We start from the raw sequence: 21,641 nt of genomic DNA on the forward strand, positions 1-21,641 counted from the left end.
ATGTTTATTCATTGTCTTTTTGCTTGAAATTCGTGGAACTCCCTTTTTGGGGTGTTTGGAGAATTATGGTTCTGTTCAAACCCAGTGGAAGATATATTTACTATGGCTGGAGAGAAATGCTAGAATTTTTACAGGAAGAGATTATCATTTATCAGTGGGATTTATTTGGGCCCAAATTCGGTACTTGGCTCTCTGGAAAGCATTTGCTGGTTTTACAAGGCTGAAAAACAGATGAGGTTTCTGGGAAGAATGGTTATTTGAGTCCGAGAAATTAGGGTTTTGATTTGGTTTTTGATGGGTGAAATTTGTGGTAGAACTTGGAGTACAATGCAGTTGCAGGTAATAAAATGTTCTTTAAATCTGATTCTGGAAAGCATTTGCTGGTTTTACTAGGCTGAAAAACAGATGAGGGTTCTGGGAAGAATGGATATTTGACACCGAGAACTTAGGGTTTTGATTTGGTTTTTGATGGGTGAAATTTGTGGTAGAACTTGGAGTACAATGCAGCTGCAGGTATGCTGAAAATTAGGGGTTTCAACAGTGCTGAGAAAGAAGTTAGGGTTTTGATTTGGTTTTTGATGGGTGAAATTTGTGGTAGACCTTGGAGTACAATGCAGTTGCAGGTATGCTGAAAATTAGGGGTTTTAACAGTGCTGAGAAGAGGAATTAGGGTTTATTCTGTAGGATTTTGTGATTTTGAGGATGTAGGTACGGATAGTGATATTATGGCTTCAATTGAAGGTTTGTTGTTGGAGACTTTGGGTAAATATAGACGGAATCCAATCTGAAATATGAACAACTGAAGAAGGATATGTTAGCCCAAGTAGCAACCTAAGAGTAGGGTTGAATTGAGTTTAAAGAAAATTAATTGCTTGATATCAAATTTAAAACAAATTCAAACAAATCAAGCACATCACACACAAATTATATTGAAGAAATTAAATAAAAAGAGTAGGGAAGAGAGATGCATACTCTTTTTATAGTGGTTTGGCTATTCCTTGCAACGTCCACTCTGTCAAGGCCACACCACCTTGAGGTTCCACCAATTCGTTTGCTTTAACGGTGGCAATGACACCAATTACATTCCTTGCTTTTGTACAAGGTCAAGTAAATCAAATACAAGATTTCAATACAAAGATGAATTTCCTCACAAGGAAAGATATACAATTGGAAGCACAAATGTGATTACAAAAACACTCAAGAATATCAAACTAAGGAACGAGAGTTTTGATGTTTTCCTCTCTTCTAGAAAGATGAGGAAGTGAGGAGATTAATGAGAGATTGATAATATTTTCATGTGCAAATATTATAGCAAAAGGCTCTCTTTTATTTCTTTGGGCTTAGAGGGCATATATATAGAGTTTGGAGTCAAACTAGCCGTTTTCTACTTGTTGGGATGTGTCAGCTTGTTGGCCGGTCAACTGCTCTTTTGGTCTAGTGGGCCTATGACTAGCCATTAGACACATCCAGCCAGGGTCTGGTCGACTGCCCTTGAGAACAGGTCAACCAGGCAACCTTTCTGCCAAGGTCTGTTGACCTGTCCCCAGGGCCGGTCAACCTGTTCCTCAGCACTATGCTCGGGACAACCGCTCTTTTGGTTTGGTTGGCCTATGACTAGCCATTAGACTCATCCAGCCAGGGTCTGGTCAACTGCCCTTGAGAACAGGTCGACCAGGCAACGTTTCTGCCATGGCTGGTTGACCTGTGCCTAGGGCTGGTCAACCTGTGCCTCAGCACTATGCTCGGGACAACCCATTTTTACCTCATTTCAAATTCATTTTAATACCTAAACACTTTTCCTCTAAATTTTGGGTTTAAAACAAAGTTTCTTGTGCCATAAGATGATAAAAATGTGGAGTTCAAGCACACAAAATTTCAGTCAAGAGAGATAAATGAATACAATAAGATAAATAAAGGGATCTTCATGCTCTCTCAATCTTTAATTTCTAATGGCTTAAAACCTCTTGAAACACATCTTAAAAGCAAATCCATTAGCACGAAATAATTTATCATCAAAATCAAGATGATAAAACCTTGGAGCTAATAGGATATAGCATCGGAAATCCACCTAGGGTTAGTGTGAAATCCACTCACATCATCCATAAATTCCAGATGGCCAGTATGAACTGGTGGAAGATTTTTATTCATTTATTAGAAATCAAAAGATTTTATATTAGACTCATTCCTTTTCAATTTTACTAGGATGCAACTTCCTTGGGAAACAAGGACATAATTTGCCAACTGGACTGGCTAAAAACTCTTCAAAATAAACCTAAAAATAAACCTATGAAAATAACTCTTAAGAAATAAGAAAATTCTACTCTGCCTCTGAAATTTAATAGGACGCTGTCCTTAGATCTGCCACATCAAAAACAGTGAACTGCAACCAACATTTTGTCTACTTCCCATGTACTGACTTCAATTTTGCTTCAATTGTGCCTGGCTTTATAGCATTTTGCTCTGGCTGATGTGTCAGTTCCCTGAAAGACTTGTAAATTGTAATGCTAAAACAGCCTATATACTGACTTCAAATTTGCTTCAATTGTGCCTGGATTTGAAGCATTTTGCTATGGCTGATGTGTTAGTTCTCTGAAAGACTTGTAAATTGTAATGCTAAAACAACCTATATACTGACTTCAAATTTGCTTCAATTGTGCCTGGATTTGAAGCATTTTGCTCTGGCTGATGTGTTAGTTCTCGGAAAGACTTGTAAATTGTAATGCTAAAACAAGTCTGGAAATCTTTGGCAGTTGTCCTTGATGAATATGAACAAGAGGTTATCTTACCACTTGAGTTAGAAATTCTGGAAATCTCCTTGGTGAGTATAAAAAATTTAGTGGTCAATAATGTCCCCTACTTTGTCCTTGTACCATTTGAACAAAAGGAAGTAGAATTAGATTGCTCAATATCTCCTTCATCAGTATATGCTGCCTGTGATATAATCATAAGTCAATCTGACATGTAATCCTCGACCTTGAACATGCTTGTATGCTCATGTTGTCTGGTAAATCAATAACATTGTCGTCTGCACTCACTTTGTTTAGGAGTTCGGGAGTCTTGTTTGTGGCTTTTGGGAAACAGTTCAGGCTAAATTCAAACCATTACTAGGTCGTCATCTTGAAATTCAACATAAGGATCACAACAATAGATTGAGCGTTATAATTTTCATTGCTAGTAGCAGTTCTTCTCACTCCATGAATTTCAACCATGTAGCTAGTGAAATCTTTTGCATCTTTGCTGGAGCAAGTTTCAGGTGGTAGATCATTCAAATCAATGGGTCTGCTTGGTTGATTACACAAAACAATCTCAAAAGTAGGATAGGTAGCAGATTGGTTCACAGAACTGTTGTCTGCCAATTTTACATTGTCTAAAATATCACCCTTGCTTTTAGCCTAAGAAATATTGAAGAAGATTTCCTAGGCTTTCATTCACCACCTTGTGTGCCCAGTCTATGGGTGAAATGTAGCTGAAAGTTTTAGTTTGATACTCATAATTATGTTATTGTCAACGATCAGCCTAGAGAATGTTTGGGTCTTAGGCTAGGGTACCGGCAGTCTACATTCTTGTTTACCCTGGTGGCTGATATATGAAGCAGAATGTTATTGCATGCTCAGGATTTGGGTGTGGTAAAGAACCTTTCTGTTGGCAAGGAGGAGGTGGAGGTGTCTCATCTCGAGTTGCACATGATTACATGATGTTCCTTAAGGACAATGTTGTGAAATCCTGAACGGCAGTTATTTTGCTGGAAATTTTTGAAAAGAATTAAAGATCAATTTGTCCAAGAGTGGGATGGCAGAGATATAGAGGGGGTATAAGGCCCTGGGTGGCTGTGCTATTTTGGTATGGCTGCACTCCTTTTTAGTCTAGCACTTGGTGGCAACCCTAACTCGGTAGCTTTATGGGATCCTATGATTGAGACGGTCGGTAGGAGGTGGTAAGGGGTGGAAAAAGACATATTTATCCTTAGGAAATCATACCACCCTCATTTATGCTGCCTTTTATGATGTTCTGCTTACTTCCTCTCCCTTTTTAGAGTGCCCAAATGCGTTTCTAGGAAGACCCCTGAGAGGATGATGCGTGAGTTTCTCTGGTTGGGTTTTAAGGAGAAAAAAAGAGATCATCTTGGTGGCTGGGAGGTGGTTAGAATCGGAAGGAGGGCTGGGACTTAGTAATATGGTCTTCAAGAACATGTCTTTAATTGAAAATGGTTGTGGAGGTTGACTCTTTATGGCATAAGGTGAGTAAAAATAAGTACGAGGCTCATTGGAAGGGGCGGGACTCTAGAGGAAGTGGCAATGTTTCTCATGCGAAACCATGGAAGTTCATGTCCCATGTTGCTTGTCTTTTATTTCATGTCACCTGTATCAAAAAGTTGGGAATGGCAACATAGTTCGATTTGGGGAGGATGTGTGCATGGGTGAGACTTCTTTGGAGTTGATGTTGCCTCGCCCGTTTAGACTTTCCATCTTTCACAATGCATCTATTGACGCTTTTTTCTCTTCCAAGGGGGGCTCTCTTTCTTGAGACTTCCGTATTTTAGGAACCTCAATGAAAGAGAGATCATTGAACTTTCCATCTGGTCTCTTTGGACTAGTTTGTTCCGATCAATAAGGGAGATCTGAGGGTTTTGGAAGGTGATTATGTGGGCCTCTTTTCCATGAAACTTTCTTCCTTCACCTCCTTAGATCTCATTCCCTCAGCATTTTCTCTTTGAGCCACATCATTTGGAAGGATAAGTTTCTTTTCAATGTTCAGGCATTCATTTGGACCATGACTCTGAACATGATTAACACATGATTTGTTATATAGATTAGAAGGCCCTTAAAGGTCTGCAACCCTTACATGTGTGTGAGACGCCATGATTCCTTTGAAACAAGTGCTCACCTCTTCCTTCATTGCCAGGTGACATCTCATCTTTGGAGTGCTCTCTTGTCTTGTTTTGGTGAATTGTGAATGTCTCTGCTTGGCAGTGAGCATTTCCTATTGGTGAGATACTGGATATCAAGCAAGAGTAGGGAGGAGTTGTTTGGCGCAACGTGGTTTTTGCTATCATGTGGACCATATGGATTGAGAGGAATGCGAGAATTTTCAAGGATCATACTCTCTCTCCTTGTTTGTTGTGGGATACAGCAGTGTACTTGGCCTCTTTTTTTGTTGGGCCCATTCCTTTGGATTTTTTTTGGGGTGTGCCGCTGCCTGACCTGGATAGGGATTAGAAGGCAGTATTAATGTAATTCTCTATTTGTTTTCTTTTGTGTATCTTTGTTCTTTGAAGGACTTCTTATTTTCTCACTTGTTGTAGCCTTTTTAGATAGCTGTTAATACATTTTCTCTTATCCATAATAATAATAATAATAATAATAATGTTAGCTTTATCGTAATCTAAAGAGGGGGGGGGGGTGAGAATTGGTATTTTCAAATTTTATCCCCTAGGTCAATCCCCTGACAGCATTATTATACAAGCCTAGGGTCAATCTAGTGCAGATAAGTAAATCGATATAAATATATAGTGGAAATTAAATTGCACAAATAATTTAGCTAAGCATGCACAACAAAGCAGTGAATAGAGATGACACCCAGAAATGTTATTGAGGTTCGGCAAACTGCCTATGTCCCCGCCTTGGCTAACAAGCACAAGGGTTGTCACTATAAGCTCGCTTAATGGATGGAGCGGCACCTAAACAACCAGGTCAATTAGCATAGGGCTGACCTCAACCTTTACAACCAATCCTTACCGGGATGGATTACCGCCCCCTCAGGCCACGCCTGGAATACAACAGATTTCTCAATAAAATTTGCGTACAACAAATATGTTTTTCAACTAAGCAGATTATGTGCCAATGTAATCAATACACTACCAAATGATATGATAAGATAAGCTTAGCGTAGCCTTAGTGTCTACTCTCAAGATTAATGCAAATAATGCAATCAGTTCGTGAGAGTGTAAGTGATAGGATCTTTGTGTCAAAATAATATTCTCAATCACCATGCAGCAACAAAGATCACAAGTATACTTCAAATATCTCAACAAATGTTTTTCTCAAAATAAACCACAAGAGATATTCAAAAATGATTTGTAAAACTTTATTTGATCTTCGTATTAAAATGATAATCTCAATCAAAAGGTATAGTAACAAAGATCTTCAGCACTCAAGCAAATATCTCAAAATATATTTCTCGACGATAAGCACAAGATATATTTTGAAAATGATTTGTAGAATATTTTTAGCAACCAAAATCCAATATGAACTCCTTGAGTATTGCAATGACAATGCAAAACTTAAAAGTTCAATGAAGTATTCTTAGGGAAGACTTATTAACATAGTCTCCTAGAAACACTTAGGGCTTACTCTCAAGATAAAGAAATTTCAATCACCAAACAAGTGAGAGTGTAAGCCTTATGAGAAGAACACTCAAGCACACTTACAAAGAGATTTTAGCAATAAAAATGAGTAAGAATTGAGTGTAGGAGGCTTAAAAATGGAAGTATGAATTTTTGAATTTCAGAGGATTTTTTCTAATTAAGATTGCTAATCATCTACTAATTTTTGCAAACGAGGAGGTATATATAGAATTCCCTGAAATTATAACCGTTCAGGACATATTAGTCATTTTAGGAAAAGTTTAACTAAGGTTAATAAATTTTAACCGTGTTTTTACCTCGGTAATTCTCGCCAACCCGAGAGCACCGGTCGACCAAACTTATGGTTCGGTTGACTGAGTGGCTGGGTTCGGTCGATCGGGAGAAATTTGAACTAGAAGGATGGTTGACCGGACTTGAAGGGTTCAAGGGCGATTTTCCAAATTCGCGCGGTTCGGTCGACCGAGCGGTTGGCATTTCCCACGTGGGGGTTTGGTCGACCAAGGCGTTGCCCATATAATCTTGCTCGGTTGACTGATAGGTCAACTTGTTAACCCGGTTGGAGTTCGGTTGACCGAACTTCCCTATGCATCAAGGTTCGGTCGACCGAACATGCCAAATTGGGCATTTTCGGTCATTTTCTCTTTAAAACGTTGCTCCTATTCATATGATGATTAACTTAAATTTGATAGGACACTCATTTATGCATGCATGGGGAACCTAAGGTTAGTCTAGGTTTGCTTGAGCTTATCTATCCTACCATGCAGGTAAAACATTGATTATTATAGACCATTTTCCCTAATTACTATTACAGATCCAAATTGAATAATAATGAATTACAACATAAAATGATCTTCAGGGTCTTCATACTCTTCTTCATGTGCCATCAAAGTATCTGCGAATTTAAACCTGCACATAAACTGAATAGCCATCAAATATTTTAGTATTTGTCATTATCAAAACCAGGTGTGACCTATGAGGTCAACATTCTCTCCCTTTTTGATGATGACAAATACACCATGCAAAAAGTGGGTATAGCCTTGAAAGACTCTCCCTGACAATATGCATAATGCAAAAAAATATTTCAATGCAGATAATTTTTCAAGTACTAATTACTAAATTCTACTACCCAATTTTTGCCTCAATCTCTATCTCCCCCTTTTGGCAACAGCAAAAAGGGCTATAAAATAAATAACCATAGGCATTGGGTATATGATGCATTAATACACAAGATAAGTTTGGGAAATTTTTCTAAAAAATTTCGGCAGCATACCGTTTGAAAATAGGACATTTTTCCAAAAATGCCTGTATAAAAATGATCTGTTTTGAGTTTTAAGATTAACAATTTATCCACAACTACTTAACCCAAACTGTTCCAGTATGATCAAGACGTAAAACATAAACACAATCATAATCATGCGGTAGATATGAGAATTATGCATTGCAAAACACAAATAAATTCATAAAGTCCTAACCAATGAAAGATACCAATAGTTATATCAATTGTTGGACTTAAGATTTGTTAGAAAGCTCCCCCTAAGTTGATCCAATATATCAAATATCTAGGAAACATCTTTACTATGCATGAGACCTAGTTCACGTCTAATTTGTATGAACCTATCTTTAGGAAGTGGTTTAGTGAAAATGTCAGCCTATTGTTCATTTGTGCACACAAACTCAAGTGCTACATCCCCTTTCTTCTTGACATCATTACTTAGAAGTTAGAAATGATAAATTGCCTAAGGGATGTCTTAGGAAAACACAGACGAGTTCCTAAAAATAAACATCCATCATGGGGTATCTAGGATGTTTGATTATTGGGAATGATAGAAATGAAGGAATGGGTGTGGATGGTAGGGAATAAGAAGGAAGACTGGAATGAATAACTGCAGTTGACATATAACAAGGAATCTGAATGGCATCTTGGAATGAGAATAACTATACTTGGTATACAGGCTAGGAATGAGATGGATTTATTAAGTTAGGGTTTGTTTGGTATCATTTCCAATTTTCTACTTTTGTTGTCGATTTTTCGCTGTTTGCCAAAAAACTGAAAACCATATTTTATTGTTTTCAGTTGTCTTTGCAACCTGTTGTCAGGAATTTTAATATCCAAAAATAGTTTTTTTGAATTAAATTATATATTTTGTACATTTTAAATTAAAATCAAAATTAAATGATCATATGAATTTAAATATAATTAAAAGAAATATATACATAAATTTCAAAAAATGTTAATAAAGGCAATTACAAAATACTTTTACACTTTTTCAATTGTTATATCCAATAAAATTTTTATTGTAAAGTAAAATTTGAAAGTAGAACAATTAAGTACAATAATTATAATAAATTTTATTTTTATTATAGTAATTTTTTAAATATGTATTATTTGTAATTTTTTTTATTTTAATCATACTTTTATAAAATTATTGATTTAAAGATGAAAATGAACATTTTTAATTAAAATTTTAATTTGTATTAGTTTTATAAATGTTAAACAAACAGGCTGTTGGTTTCTAGTTTTTAGTTTTTATTTCTGGTTTTTACTTTTCGTTTTTTGTTTTCATTTTTCTAATTTTTGACAGTAATACCAAATGGCCCCTTAGTTTCTAAAAGATTTATTGAAAATTTCTGAGTTTAAAAGTTTAGCATGTAGGGCTACCCGCAAGTACATTGACTATATGATCAGTCTTATCTTAATTATAAAGGCAAGGATTTGCTTGCCTTTTCTAAATTCAAAAGACCCTTCATGCTGTCAAAACACTTCCAAAAGTAAGCTGATCCATAATCAAGCCTTCCGACCTCATCTCTCTAAACAAGTCGACTGACTGCCTCTCCAAACCACTTTCATGTGATCATCGTTGTCCATAGAACTGAATCTTTCTCTGTGATATTGTGATATCATGAAGCGACTCCTCTGATTCTAAGACCATCCTGCACCAAAAAAGCCCAATGTTCATTGTATCACACATGGCCAAATTTCTCTTCATCATTCATCTAAAACCCACTTTGCATCATAAATTAACCCTGCTTTTGCTTACTTGTCTGCCAAGGGGCTACCCACAATAGGAATCAAAACCAAATTTCATTATTTGCCTATAAATTTGCCAATCCAAAATTCCAACAAAATTCCACATGGTTGAAATATGAGAATTTCTAAAACGATAAATCACATTAAATAAAAAAAACAGATGCAGAATCACTGAAAATCAATAAATAAAACAGCGAGCCAATTACTTGGGAAAGAGAGAATTTCAAATGGAACCTTCCGTCTCAAAAAATATTTGAGGAAGAAAAAGAAAACACAAGTTTTTCATACCCTGAAGCTTTTGTTCTGGGCCTACTGGCTGTTCTGCTGGGACTTGTTCTGCTTGCCAAGAGAGGCTAGTGTGTCGTGCTATGCGTTGCCACATAACCTATTCCTTTCCCAAATATTGTTTTCCATTTATACTCACCTTTCCCATGGTGTATGGTAATGAAAATCAAGTAATAAATAGTTTTTATTCCAAGTCATTCCTGTGTTTATTTCCATTTGAAGTGGCGAAATATCCAAGTCTTTGAGAATGAAGACCTCATTCCCATTTCAAGTTTCTCATACCGAGTAACCAAACAAGGTCATAACAGGAATGTAATGCATCTGTCTAGCAAGCAAATCAGTGAAGTAATGAGGAAATCAAGGTCTGCTGCATTTTATTGCTTAATCTGTTAAAATCATGTGGGTTCGCAGAAACTGTATCTAGAAAATAGGCTTTACTGCTCAAATCAACAGCCTCCTTATTTTCAACCCTTGATTTGTGCTTTAACTCAATAATGAACTCTTCCTCCAGTGGCTGAAGTCTCTGCTTCACCTCCTGGCTTCCATTGTTCTCCTGATTATCCTGTTAATTTTCAGGATTTCAATGATTATTTTTGCACCATCAATGACAGAATCTGGTCTTAAATCAATCCAACCTATTTGAAAGCTTTGAGAAGGAGCTTATCTTCATGTGTCAGTCAATCGGCCCCAACGGGTTCACCCCTTGACATGGTTCTAACCACAGCTGTAATACCTAACTGATGCAGTACATCCAACAGGAAATAAAAAAGTTCTGTAACTAGGATTTTGTTACGGTTTTACTGCTTTTATAATTCTCAAAATTAAGTTTAGAGTTGTTGGGGAAAAAATCCTAGTTGAAGCACAAAAGCTAGGTGTCACGGACCCCCAAAATGGGACTCAAGTAAGGGCCATGTGGCACTCGTTGAGAGCTCTCCCTCGACAAGTCAGCCAAATCTCACAAGTTCAAGCTTGCAAGCACAAGCACCAGATGAGTCTCAATACTCAAGAAAAATAAGGAACAATAGGATATCACACGAGCAATATATTCTTATACACCGAATAAGACTATAACAATCAAAGACATCACAATCCAAGGCAACAAAACACCACAATGAAAAGGACGACTTGTATTATTCAACTACAAGAGAATAACCATACAAACGATAACACAGATAATCATGCATTCATTCTAAATCCCTGGAGAATACAATTATAGCAGTATCTCTCTCCCCCTTTACCCCATTACATTGTCACTCCCTAACATCCCCCCCCACTCATTTTATCAACGTCCTTGTCGATGTGTTGTAGAAGGCCTTCTCACTCTTTTGATGTTGAAGTTGATGTCGCTGTCTTCGAATTTCTGAAATCTTCAATCTTTTGTATGACATGCTGAAGGTTTTCTGCCTTTTCCCAACTATTCTCTTCTTCCCCCAGCCCCAGCCATTGAACCATTGAACCAGAAGTTGTTGTTGTTGATGACCTTCTGCATTGACGACTCTGTCTGCAATGATCTCCTGGAGATTTTGTTTACAAGCTGCCTTCTGGAAATTGTTGATCTCCTTAGCTTTTGTCGGTGTGGATCTGCTTCAACTGTGTGGATTGGCTTTAAATTGCTTACATGAAACACGGGATGGACTGGACGTCTGTGGCTTTTCATTCGCTCGGGTTGTTCAAGCCGATAAGATGCATGTCCCACCTTCTCGATCACTCTGATTAGACCTTCGTAACTGCGTAACAGCCTTATATCCTTGCCACGAAGAAAGCGAAGGCGGCACTTTTACAAGAACCAGATCTCCAGCTTCAAATTGTTGTGGTCGTCTCCCTTTGTAAGCCCATTTCTTTATGTGCTTCAATGCTTTTTCTAACTGAGTTTGAGTGACTTCGATGTTTTGCAACCAATTTTTTGTGAATTGGTATGCTTTTGGGTAATTTCCTTTGTATGGACCATCCAGAGTGTGCGGGAGAGTCGGTTGTTAACCTGTCACAATCTCAAAGGGGCTTTTATTAGTCGCATAAGATTTCATAGAGTTAAAACAGAATTGTGCCGTGTCTAGTAAAGTAACCCAATTCTTCTGATTGGAGTTAACAAAATGTCGCAAGTATTCCTCCAGCATCCCATTAAAACGTTCGGTTTGACCATCTGTCTGTGGGTGATAGCTGGTGGACAGATTAAGGTTTGAATCCATCACGTGAAAGAGTTCACCCCAAAATCCCCCCGTGAATCTGACATCCCTATCACTGATTAGGCTTTCTGGAACACCCCAATATTTCACCACATGCTTGAAGAATAGCTGAGTTGTCTTCTCTGCTGAACATGGCTTCAAGACTGGTATGAAAGTTGCATACTTTGAGAACCGGTCAATCACCACCAAAATTGTGTCATAGTCTTCTACTTTTGGCAACGAGGAAACGAAGTCCAAAGAGACACTCTCCCATGCCCTGGCAGGAACTAGCAATGGCTCTAATAAATCTGAGGGCTTCTTTCTTTCTACCTTGTCTTGTTGACAGATCAAACAAGTTTTGGTATAACTTATCACATCATCTTGCATATTCGGCCAATAGTACACTTGTGTAATCAATGCATGAGTTCTTCGCCATCCCGGATGACCAGCCCACAATGTATCATGACCCTCTTTTAGTAAGGTTTTCCTCAAGTTTCTAGCTTTGGGCACATAGACTCTCCTGCCTTTAGTCATTATCAGTCCATCTTCTACCCAGAATTGTCGTGTCTTCCCTTCTTCTATTAGTTTGCTCAGTGACTGCGCCTGCTGGTCTGTACTTAAATGTTCCCTGATAAGATTCTTCAAAGGTAACGCCACCCTACTAGTTGATAGATGACTGATGAGTTTCAATGTTGCCAATTCGGTTTTTCTACTTAAAGCATTGGCCACTTCATTCGTCTTCCCCGCTTTGTATTCAAAATCAAAATTAAATTCAACTAGCTTCTCCTGCCAACGGGCTTGTTTTGAAGTTAGTCCAAGTTGTGACAAGAAGTGAGTAACTGTTGCATTATCGGTTCTTACCACAAATTTGGACCCCAAGTGTTAGTGCCTCCACACCTGAAGACAGTGTACCACCGCGAGAAGCTCCTTTTCCTGTGCTGCATAGTTCCGTTCGGTACCCGTTAATTTTTTACTTTCAAAAGCAACTGGATGCCCTTCCTGCAAAAGAACTCCCCCTAATGCAATGTCAGAGGCATCTGCTTGTACTTCAAATGACTGTCACATCCGGAAGGATTAGCACAGGATCTCCTACAATCTTTCCCTTTAATTCAACAAATGCTGATTGACACTCTTCTGTCCACCCCCATGGTACCCCCTTCCTCAGTAAATTTGTTAACGATACAACTCTTCTAGAGTACCCCTCTATAAACTTTCGATAGTAGTTGACTAGGCCCAAAAAAAATCTCAATTCTCTAACGGATGTAGGTGCTCGCCACTCATTGATGGTTTGTACTTTACCTGAATCCATTCGTATCTGGCCCTCCTCAATGATATGCCCCAAGAATTTAATAGGCTTTTGAGCGAAAGCACACTTCCCCACTTTTACATATAACTGATTTTCTTTGAGTTTTTGAAAAACCTTCCGAAGGTGATCTTTATGTTCTTCTAAGGATGCGCTGAAAACCATTATGTCATCCAGGTAAACAACCACGAACTGATCAAGGTAGTCCCAAAAAACATAATTCATTAGAGAACAAAAGATAGCGGGTGCATTTGTTAGCCCAAAAGGCATGACAAGGAATTCAAAGGCTCCATACCGGGTGACACAAGTGGTCTTCGGTTCATCTCCCTCTACAATGCGCACTTGATGATATTCCGATCTCAAGTCCAGTTTAGTGAAATATTTAGCTGTACTTAACTGGTCAAAAATATTAGCAATCAGTAGAATGGGATACTTGTTGCGAACCGTCACCTTATTAAGAGCACGATAATCTACACACAAGTGCAAACTATCATCTTGTTTCTTCTCGAATAACACTGGAGCCCCAAAAGGTGCTTTTGAAGGACAGATGAACCCTGCTGCAATTAGATCATTCAGTTGCCTTCTAAGTTCAGCTAACTCAGGCAGCGCCATTTGATAAGGGGCATGTGCTGGCGGCTTTACTCCTGGAAAAAGCTCAATTTCGTGGTCAATCTGTCGTCGAGGTGGTAAAACCCTAGGTAGCTGTTCCGGGATTACCTCCTTGAACTCTTCTAAAACTTCCTTAATCTCAATTGGATATTTTCCTATCTCTTCATCTTCTGAGACTACCGGTAGAACCACGAAAGAAGGTTCTCCCCTTTTTACTCCCTTCTTCAATTGGAGGGCTAAAAGTAACTTCCTCTCATCGAAATTGTTGTAGGCTGCGGGAACCACACAAGGTGTACTTCCCATTATCACAAGACAATCCACAGCTGGGATCGGCATTGAGTGTGTCACTTTAAGAAAATCCATCCCCAATACCACGTCAAAGTCATTGAGGGGTGCCATGGTGAAATCAATTGTTCCAGACCATGACCCCATCTGGCATGCCACTTTAGGTGCCACTCTCACCGTGGTTAACGCTTGAGAATTCACTACTTTCAACTTCCCCACATCCTTATCTACCTGTAATTCTAATCGTTGGCTTCTAAATCAGCAATGAAATTATGGGTGGCCCCTATATCAATCATGGCCTTGATATTCCTTCCCTTCACAAGTATATCAACGTACATTAGGCCCTTCTCTTGAGACTTATTGGTAATTACTTGGCGCTCTAATGCCCCCAAAAATCTCAATGCTCCAATCATATTCTGTTGTTCTTCTGGGGTTGCTGTCGGGGTTTCGGTTTCCCCTCGAAGGGCCTTTAAAGCATTCAAAGCCTTTCGTTCAGGGTACTCTGCCACTCAATGCAATCCCATGCAAAGAAAACAAGAGACCGGTCGACGCTCTCCACCCCCCGTTCGTCCGCCCCTCCACTCCCTATTCGTGGGCGCTCTTTGATCTTTCTAAGAACTATTTGTCTCCCTATCACTTCCCCCATTTGTGGGCTTATACACTTTATTGGGCCTAGAATCATTATTGGCGGACGTAGGGAAATTTCGCTTCCCAGAATTGTCTGAAAAATCATCCAACCGTTCAGCAGCAGCAAGCGCAGAAGAGAGATTACCGGCACCTTGTCGATGCAGTTCATTCCTTGGCCATGTCTTCAAACCCCGAAGAAAATGAAATAGTCTATCCGATTCGGTCATGTCTATGATGTCCAACATCAAGGCTTGGTATTCTCGTACATAACTTCTTATTGAGTCGGTCTGTTGCAATTCCATTACTTTGCACTTTGCTATGTACACATTTTCTGGATAAAATTGCGTCTTTAACGCCTGTTTCAACCCCTCCCAAGTGTTAATGACACATCTATTGTGCTGAATATCATTCCATTTAGTTCTCCACCACAATTTTGCATCCCCAACCAGGTATACCGTTGCCATATTTACCCGGTCCACTTCTAGATCCACTCGTGAGCACGTGAAGTAGTGCTCCATATCAAAGAAGAAATTATCCAGCTCCTTTGCATCTCGCATACCTAAAAAATTTTAGGTTCAGGTACCTTGAATCGAAAACCCTCACTTGGATCTGCAACCGACCTTCGAGCTATCTATGCCACTGCATTCACTTTCACTATCATCTCTTGTAAATCCCTTTACACCTGGTCCACAGCACTTTGGACATTGCCCATCTCCTTCAAATCTTCCTTCAAAGCAGTAATAGACTCCTTAACATCTTCTGCAAGGAAATCAAAATTATCCGTTAGCTCCCGTAAGGAGGCCTTAAGCTCTATTGGCTCTCCCCGTTGGGATGAAAGAGATGACAATATGCCCTCAATATGTTCCAGCCTACTCTCAAAGGCTTCCAACTGCTCAATACTTTTGGAAGGCCTCAAGCTCTCTTGGCCTTTTCTCCAGGGATTTCACACGTGGAATGAATTTTTCAAGTTCCTCAAGTCTCTCTCCAAATTTTGATACCCCATAGAGAATTTCTCTAGGGTTTTCTTCAGTGGCCTCAAGCTCTGTTGGCACGCCTTTCTCCTTTATCAATGTTGCCACCAACCCTTGGAGTTTACCGTTCGTTGTCTCCAGGGTTACAAGTTTTGTCTCAAGCGCCTCAATGCGCTCCACTTTTTTTGACTTGTTTCTCATATTATCACTCATGGTGCTCGCACACACTGTGCTCCGATACCAACTATCACGGACCCCCAAAATGGAACTCAAGTAAGGGCCTTGTGGCACTCGTTAAGAGCTCTCCCTCGACAAGTCAGCCAAATCTCACATGTTCAAGCCTGCAAGTACGAGCACCAGGTGAGTCTCAATACTCAAGAAAAATAAGGAACAGTAGGATATCACACGAGCAATATATTCTTATACACCGAATAAGACTATAACAATTAGAGACATCACAATCCAAGACAACAAAACACCACAATGAAAAGGACGACTTGTATTATTCAACTACAAGAGAATAACCATACAAACGATAACACAGATAATCATGTATTCATTCTAAATCCCTGGAGAATACAATTATAGCAGTATCTCTCTCCTCCTTTTCCCCAATACATTGTCACTCCCTAACACTAGGGTTTTGGTTGGTGAAATCTTGGGGAGAACTTGGAGCACAATGAGCTTGCAGGTATGCTGAAAATTACTGCTATCAACACTATTGAGAGGAATAATTAGTGTTTAATTTGTAGGGTCTTGATGTTCTGAGTTTGTTGATAAAGATTTGGGCGATTATGGCTTCAAAGTAGGGTTTTTTTCAATGAAAAGAATGAGAAAATAGTGACAGAATCCCATCTTAATTAAGAAATGAATTGAAGAACTAGAATGATTGAAGCCCTAGGAAGTCGACTTGGTGTTTGTGAGAAATCCACTCACAGCAACCATGAAGTCCATGTGGCCATGAGAAAGCGATGATGATGGAAAATTCTCATTCTTTAATCTATTAGAAATCTGAAGATTACAACACTTTATATAGACTCCATACTCGGTCCTTCTAGGAGTAAACTTGCTTCGGAAGAAAGGAACTTCTAAAAAATCCATGGCTTATAGCCAATCATATTATTTGGCAGCCAGGCTCACTGAGAAATCTTTAAAATTATCCTAAAAATAGCTAAGAATAAGAAAATAACAACCATGCCCCTAAGATGTGCTACTCTAGAAACGGAAAACTGCAACAAACATCTCTTTCTTACCATGTACTGACTTCAATTTGGCTTCAACGGGTCTTCAGATTTGATTAATTCAGAGAGGATCTCCCCACCAATGCTCTCAACATTATGCTCAGAGTGTGCAAGTGAGATTGGTTAAATACCACCTTCAATGTCATGCTCTTCTTTCTTTGCAATTCCATTTGCTGGTTGCTTAGGTAACACTTCAGCATCGGTTCTTTTTCTTTCTTTATGTGTAGGTTTTAGTGTGATGGACCAACCATTCTCTTGAAAATTAAAATGGTTTTCCCTTTTGCAGTAGTGAATTCAATTCTTTCATCCAAGGATAACCAAGAGAGAAATGTATAACCTTTATGAAAGAAGCATCGCATGAAACAGAACTTTCAATGGTATTCCCATTTCAGTAGGAATGAAACATCCATGTGTGAGCTGCAGATTTGTGTTGTTCACCCAAGGGAAAGTGGTGTGGCTCAGTTGGCAACTGTAATTGTTTAACTGCAGCTTTTGAGACCGATATCAAGAAACACAAGTGGTGAATGACTATCCTGCATCTGTACACCTCATGTGCTTGCTTCCAAGTTTCATGCTCTGTGCAGTTTGGGTAACTGCAATACAGATGTTATGGTGATTGACGTTGTGAAATTATCTCAAATCACTAACATGCATTACCAGGTGCATGGAAGACCACTTTTTTTCTAGGTATGTATATGCAATATTCCTGTACGTGTTTGCACTGTTTTCCTTTCCTCAAGTTGCTTTGGGTTTTTGTCGTTTTTGGTTGGAAAAAGATGGGATGGTCTGTACAACATCTGGAAAGTTTAAGCTTGAATGAAATTAATTGAGGCTGGCGAAAGCTTGAAGGGTAGGACCACCTCTGGTTTAAATGCTAAATGGTCAAAGCTGAATAAGCTAATATACCTGTGTTATGTGTGGTGCTGCTCCAGCATGAATTGAACCTCATGAAGGGGAAAACTGGGGCTTCAATCGTGGTCATCTCAATGAAAAAGAGGATGACCAGGATTACTGACGAGAGAGATTGTTGACAACTGAAAGGGTTCTGTGAGGCTAATGGACATCTGAGGTCTAGAGCAAGACATTCAAATTTAGGAATATGGACCGAAGCTCAATTGCAGGGATTCTGATGCAGAATGTATGGTTGCAGAGACAAGGAGCTTGTAGTGTCTATCAGAACTCAGGCAGTGAAGGATTGCTGTGGAGTGCAGCTATGCGTGTCATTGGTGGTGCTTGCTACTAGGGTTTGCTCCGCTGCGGCGGCAACATCTTCCCCCCCTTCCCTGTTGCATTTGCTATTTCTGCCCTTTGCAGCAATTGGTCAGTCTGTTGGGAGTTTGCACAGTGCAGAACAAAGCTCTGATGCCATAATTGTGGCACAACAGTAGACTCAGTTTCTACACTGAAGGGGATAAACCCTGAAACCAAACTCAATTCCAGAATGAAGTTTTGCAACAACTGCATCATAATGGTATTAAAGCCTAAAATGCTTGGATAACCAGCAAAGAAAAATTAGGAAACTTAACAATAATGGATAAAATTTAAATCTCCTAACTTATTACCTAATAAAATTATACTAAAACAATACCATGAAAATTTAAAATAAAAACTAACAATAATTTTCATGGAGTTCCAATGTTTTGAATTTGAATTTCTGTCATGACCTCTAACACTGCATGTAAATTGTAGAGCATTATAAGAAAAAGTATATGGATTTTGGCAAAAAAAAAAAAAAAGGTTTTTGGAAAATATGGGTGCAAAACTTGGAGCACTTTTTTACTTTGATTACTGTATTTATGTTTTCACAGGCAGAAAGAAGGCAGAGGCTTGGATTGCCTCCGGAAGATCCTACAGCTGCAAAAGTGTCTGCCCCCGTTGTGCAAGAGAAAAAGGTTTGAAATATTTTAAATGAGTATAATTTTATGTACTGGGAAACCAGATTGAAACCTCCCTTCAATAATTTATTCGCTTGTACAAATTGCAGAGCTCATTGCCTGTTAGACCTGCTACAAAAGCAGAGCAAATGAGGGAGTGTCTACGATCTCTGAAGACTAATCACAAGGTAAAAGCAATTGTAATACAATTTGCTTGGAAACATTATTTGAAGATTTTTTCGAGCAGTGTAGTCAGCTAAAGAAAAAATGAAACTCTTATTTTACTTGGTTTTGTAGAAACCACTTTAAGATATTTTTCTTATACTATTTTGTTATATATCCGCTGAATTTTCACCTATAAATATAGGATCTGTATGTTTTGCATGCGAGAAACAATTTGAGTTACTTGCATGATTTTGTTGGAATTTCCATTTAACCTTTCTAACAACCTCCTTTCTTCCCCATCTCTGTCTCCTCGGACTGCCACTAACAATTCACCCTTTGTTTCTGAGTAAGACAACATCCACAAGCTCTGTTGTTGATGCTCATTTGTTATCAATGATGGGATAAAAACAGCATGATGCTGATGGTGGGTGGTGTACCATTAATTGGACGGGTTAGGTTGAGGGAAGTGATTTGAAATTTGCATGGATTACTTAATATGTGGGGGTTATGGTGGAGGTAGGGGGTAGCTTGCTGTGTCTTGTCCTATGTTTTATGCCTGTCTGTTCTTCTATTTGTGTTGCATGCACTTGTGTCTGGAATTTGCTGTGTTACTCTATTTGTGTTGCTCTGTACTTGTGGTCCTGCATCCGTGTCTCTGCTCCACGGATTTAGGGTGATCGGGCAATGGAAGGTGGTTGGAATGGTAGGGCTGTAGAAATATTGGTCAATTCTAAAGGTAGAAATAAGATTTGCTTCCCTTCTTATGTAATCATTTTCCTCTCTCTTGCTCGTTCTCTAACATGCTCAGAGGCACCCAAGCAATGTACCTGGAAGCAATTGGGTGTTTCTTTTGGGATGCATTGACAACCATGGAGACTAATGATATTGCTTCTTGCCAGAAATATGAAACTCTTGAAACAGAGGCCACCAACCATTCAATCACATGGACCTAAATTTCCATGAAATCTCAAAATTTTATCTGAAATTTTAACAAATCATCCCAAATTTATCAAAATTTTGAAATTTTAGCGTAACTTGTCGAAATTTTAACTATGGAATGAAATTTCCTTAGAACACAAATGTAAGATTTAAATGCAAAGTGCAATTTCTCTCTTAATTTATCTTCTTTTTTTTTTTAAATATATATATATATATTTTTTAAATTAAACCAAATATTATTACAAGGGCTTTTGAAATTATATGAAAAAAATTAAACTTGCTTCATGTTGTTGGATTTTGATGTGGATTTGTATGGTTTGGATTGAATACAATATAAATTGGTCAAATCCAAGTCCGAAGTCTAAAATTGATGCTCCCAAACACAACCTTAGATATTAGAACATCCCATTTAAAAACTTTTTATGTCTAAATTATCTTCATTTGAATAATAAAAAATATTTAAGTGAGTTCTGAATTTCATTTATAATAACTGAATATTTTGTTTATCAGCCTTCATAATAGCAGAATATGTTTGATATGAATATTCTACGGCTGCTGCACCTCATAAAATGTATTGAAATTATAATATGTTAATTCAAAACTCGCAGTATTATCTCTATTTACCATTTCTAAAGTTTCATAAAAGAATTCCATGCATTTATACTAATTTTCATAATTTTTTAAAATTGTAATTGAAATTGATATCAAATTCAGAATTTCCATCAAAATTTCTTTACTTTAGAAGCTTTGAAATTTTACTAGAAATCAAAATTTAGGGCCCTATTCGATCAATACCACCTAATTCTACATTATTATTTTTTTTGAAAGAAAACGAGCTTCATTAACCGACAACATTGAAAGTAGAAAGAGTGGAGGATATGATGTCTTCCTTAAAACAAACAAAAAATCAGTTACAACAAAGCCTCCCTGCAAACCCTCTTGAGATCAGACATCAAAACTCCCTAAAAAGAAACCCAAAGAATGAGCCCAAAGGAAGCAAGAAAACAGTTCTATCCTATAATAAATGTGATGGAGCTACTTCATACTGGCTTGTGACAAAGATGTCCTTATCAGCCAGCACCTTTGAGCGCACTAATCAGGGGATGTTCTGGAATATTCCCTTGGTTAGGAATGCCTTTGACTGGGGTTGTTCTGTATTTTTTGTGGTCTTTGATGTATTTGGTTGGCATCCCCTTCATGCCCTTTAGTATAAAATAATAATATAATTTCTTTGCTAATAATAATAATAATAATAATAATAATTGTAATAATAAATTGAGGGAGTTGTTTTGCCTTTAAAAATCCTTGCACTCACTTTAATATCTGAAGTCAAGAAAAGAGCAAAAACAACACATCTCTCAAAGGCCACTGCTTTCTTCTCCTCCAAAATCCTCTGTATCAACCAACAAGAAAGCATAAACAGTCCATGATAGCACCAATGCCAAGAAAAAACTGAGAACAAATTAACCAAAAGCTGCTTAGTCACTTGACAATGGAAAAACAAGTGGAAAACAAGTGGTCGCTAGTTTCACTTGACTCTAGACACATGATGCAAATAACCGGGTTGATAGCCTTATGAGGCCTATCTGCAATAAATCATTAGTATTATGCCTTTTAAAAGCTAGAGTCCACATGAAAGCCCCGATCTTGAAAGGAACTTCACCCTTCCAAATAAAATTATTCAAGGGGAAGAAGGATTCATGGTTTTCAACGAAGAAAAAGGTTTCATGGAAAAATTTAAAACCAGAATGATCCCCGGTCAAAATTCTCTAATCATTCCTGATTTGA

General features: G+C 38.2%; 1 protein-coding gene across 2 annotated transcripts in view; it reads left to right on the forward strand.

Annotated features, from left to right (window-relative positions):
* Nucleotides 1-21,641, forward strand: part of LOC131150611 (uncharacterized) — an 84,021-nt gene that overhangs the window by 49,205 nt on the left and 13,175 nt on the right. For both annotated transcript variants that reach the window (XM_058101437.1, XM_058101438.1), the window contains exons 9-10: nt 18,684-18,767; nt 18,860-18,937. In XM_058101437.1, the coding sequence (XP_057957420.1) occupies nt 18,684-18,767; nt 18,860-18,937 (162 nt within the window). The remainder of the gene's footprint in view (nt 1-18,683; nt 18,768-18,859; nt 18,938-21,641) is intronic.

The sequence above is a fragment of the Malania oleifera genome, chromosome 3, assembly GCF_029873635.1.
Source record: "Malania oleifera isolate guangnan ecotype guangnan chromosome 3, ASM2987363v1, whole genome shotgun sequence".
Lineage (NCBI taxonomy): Eukaryota > Viridiplantae > Streptophyta > Magnoliopsida > Santalales > Ximeniaceae > Malania > Malania oleifera.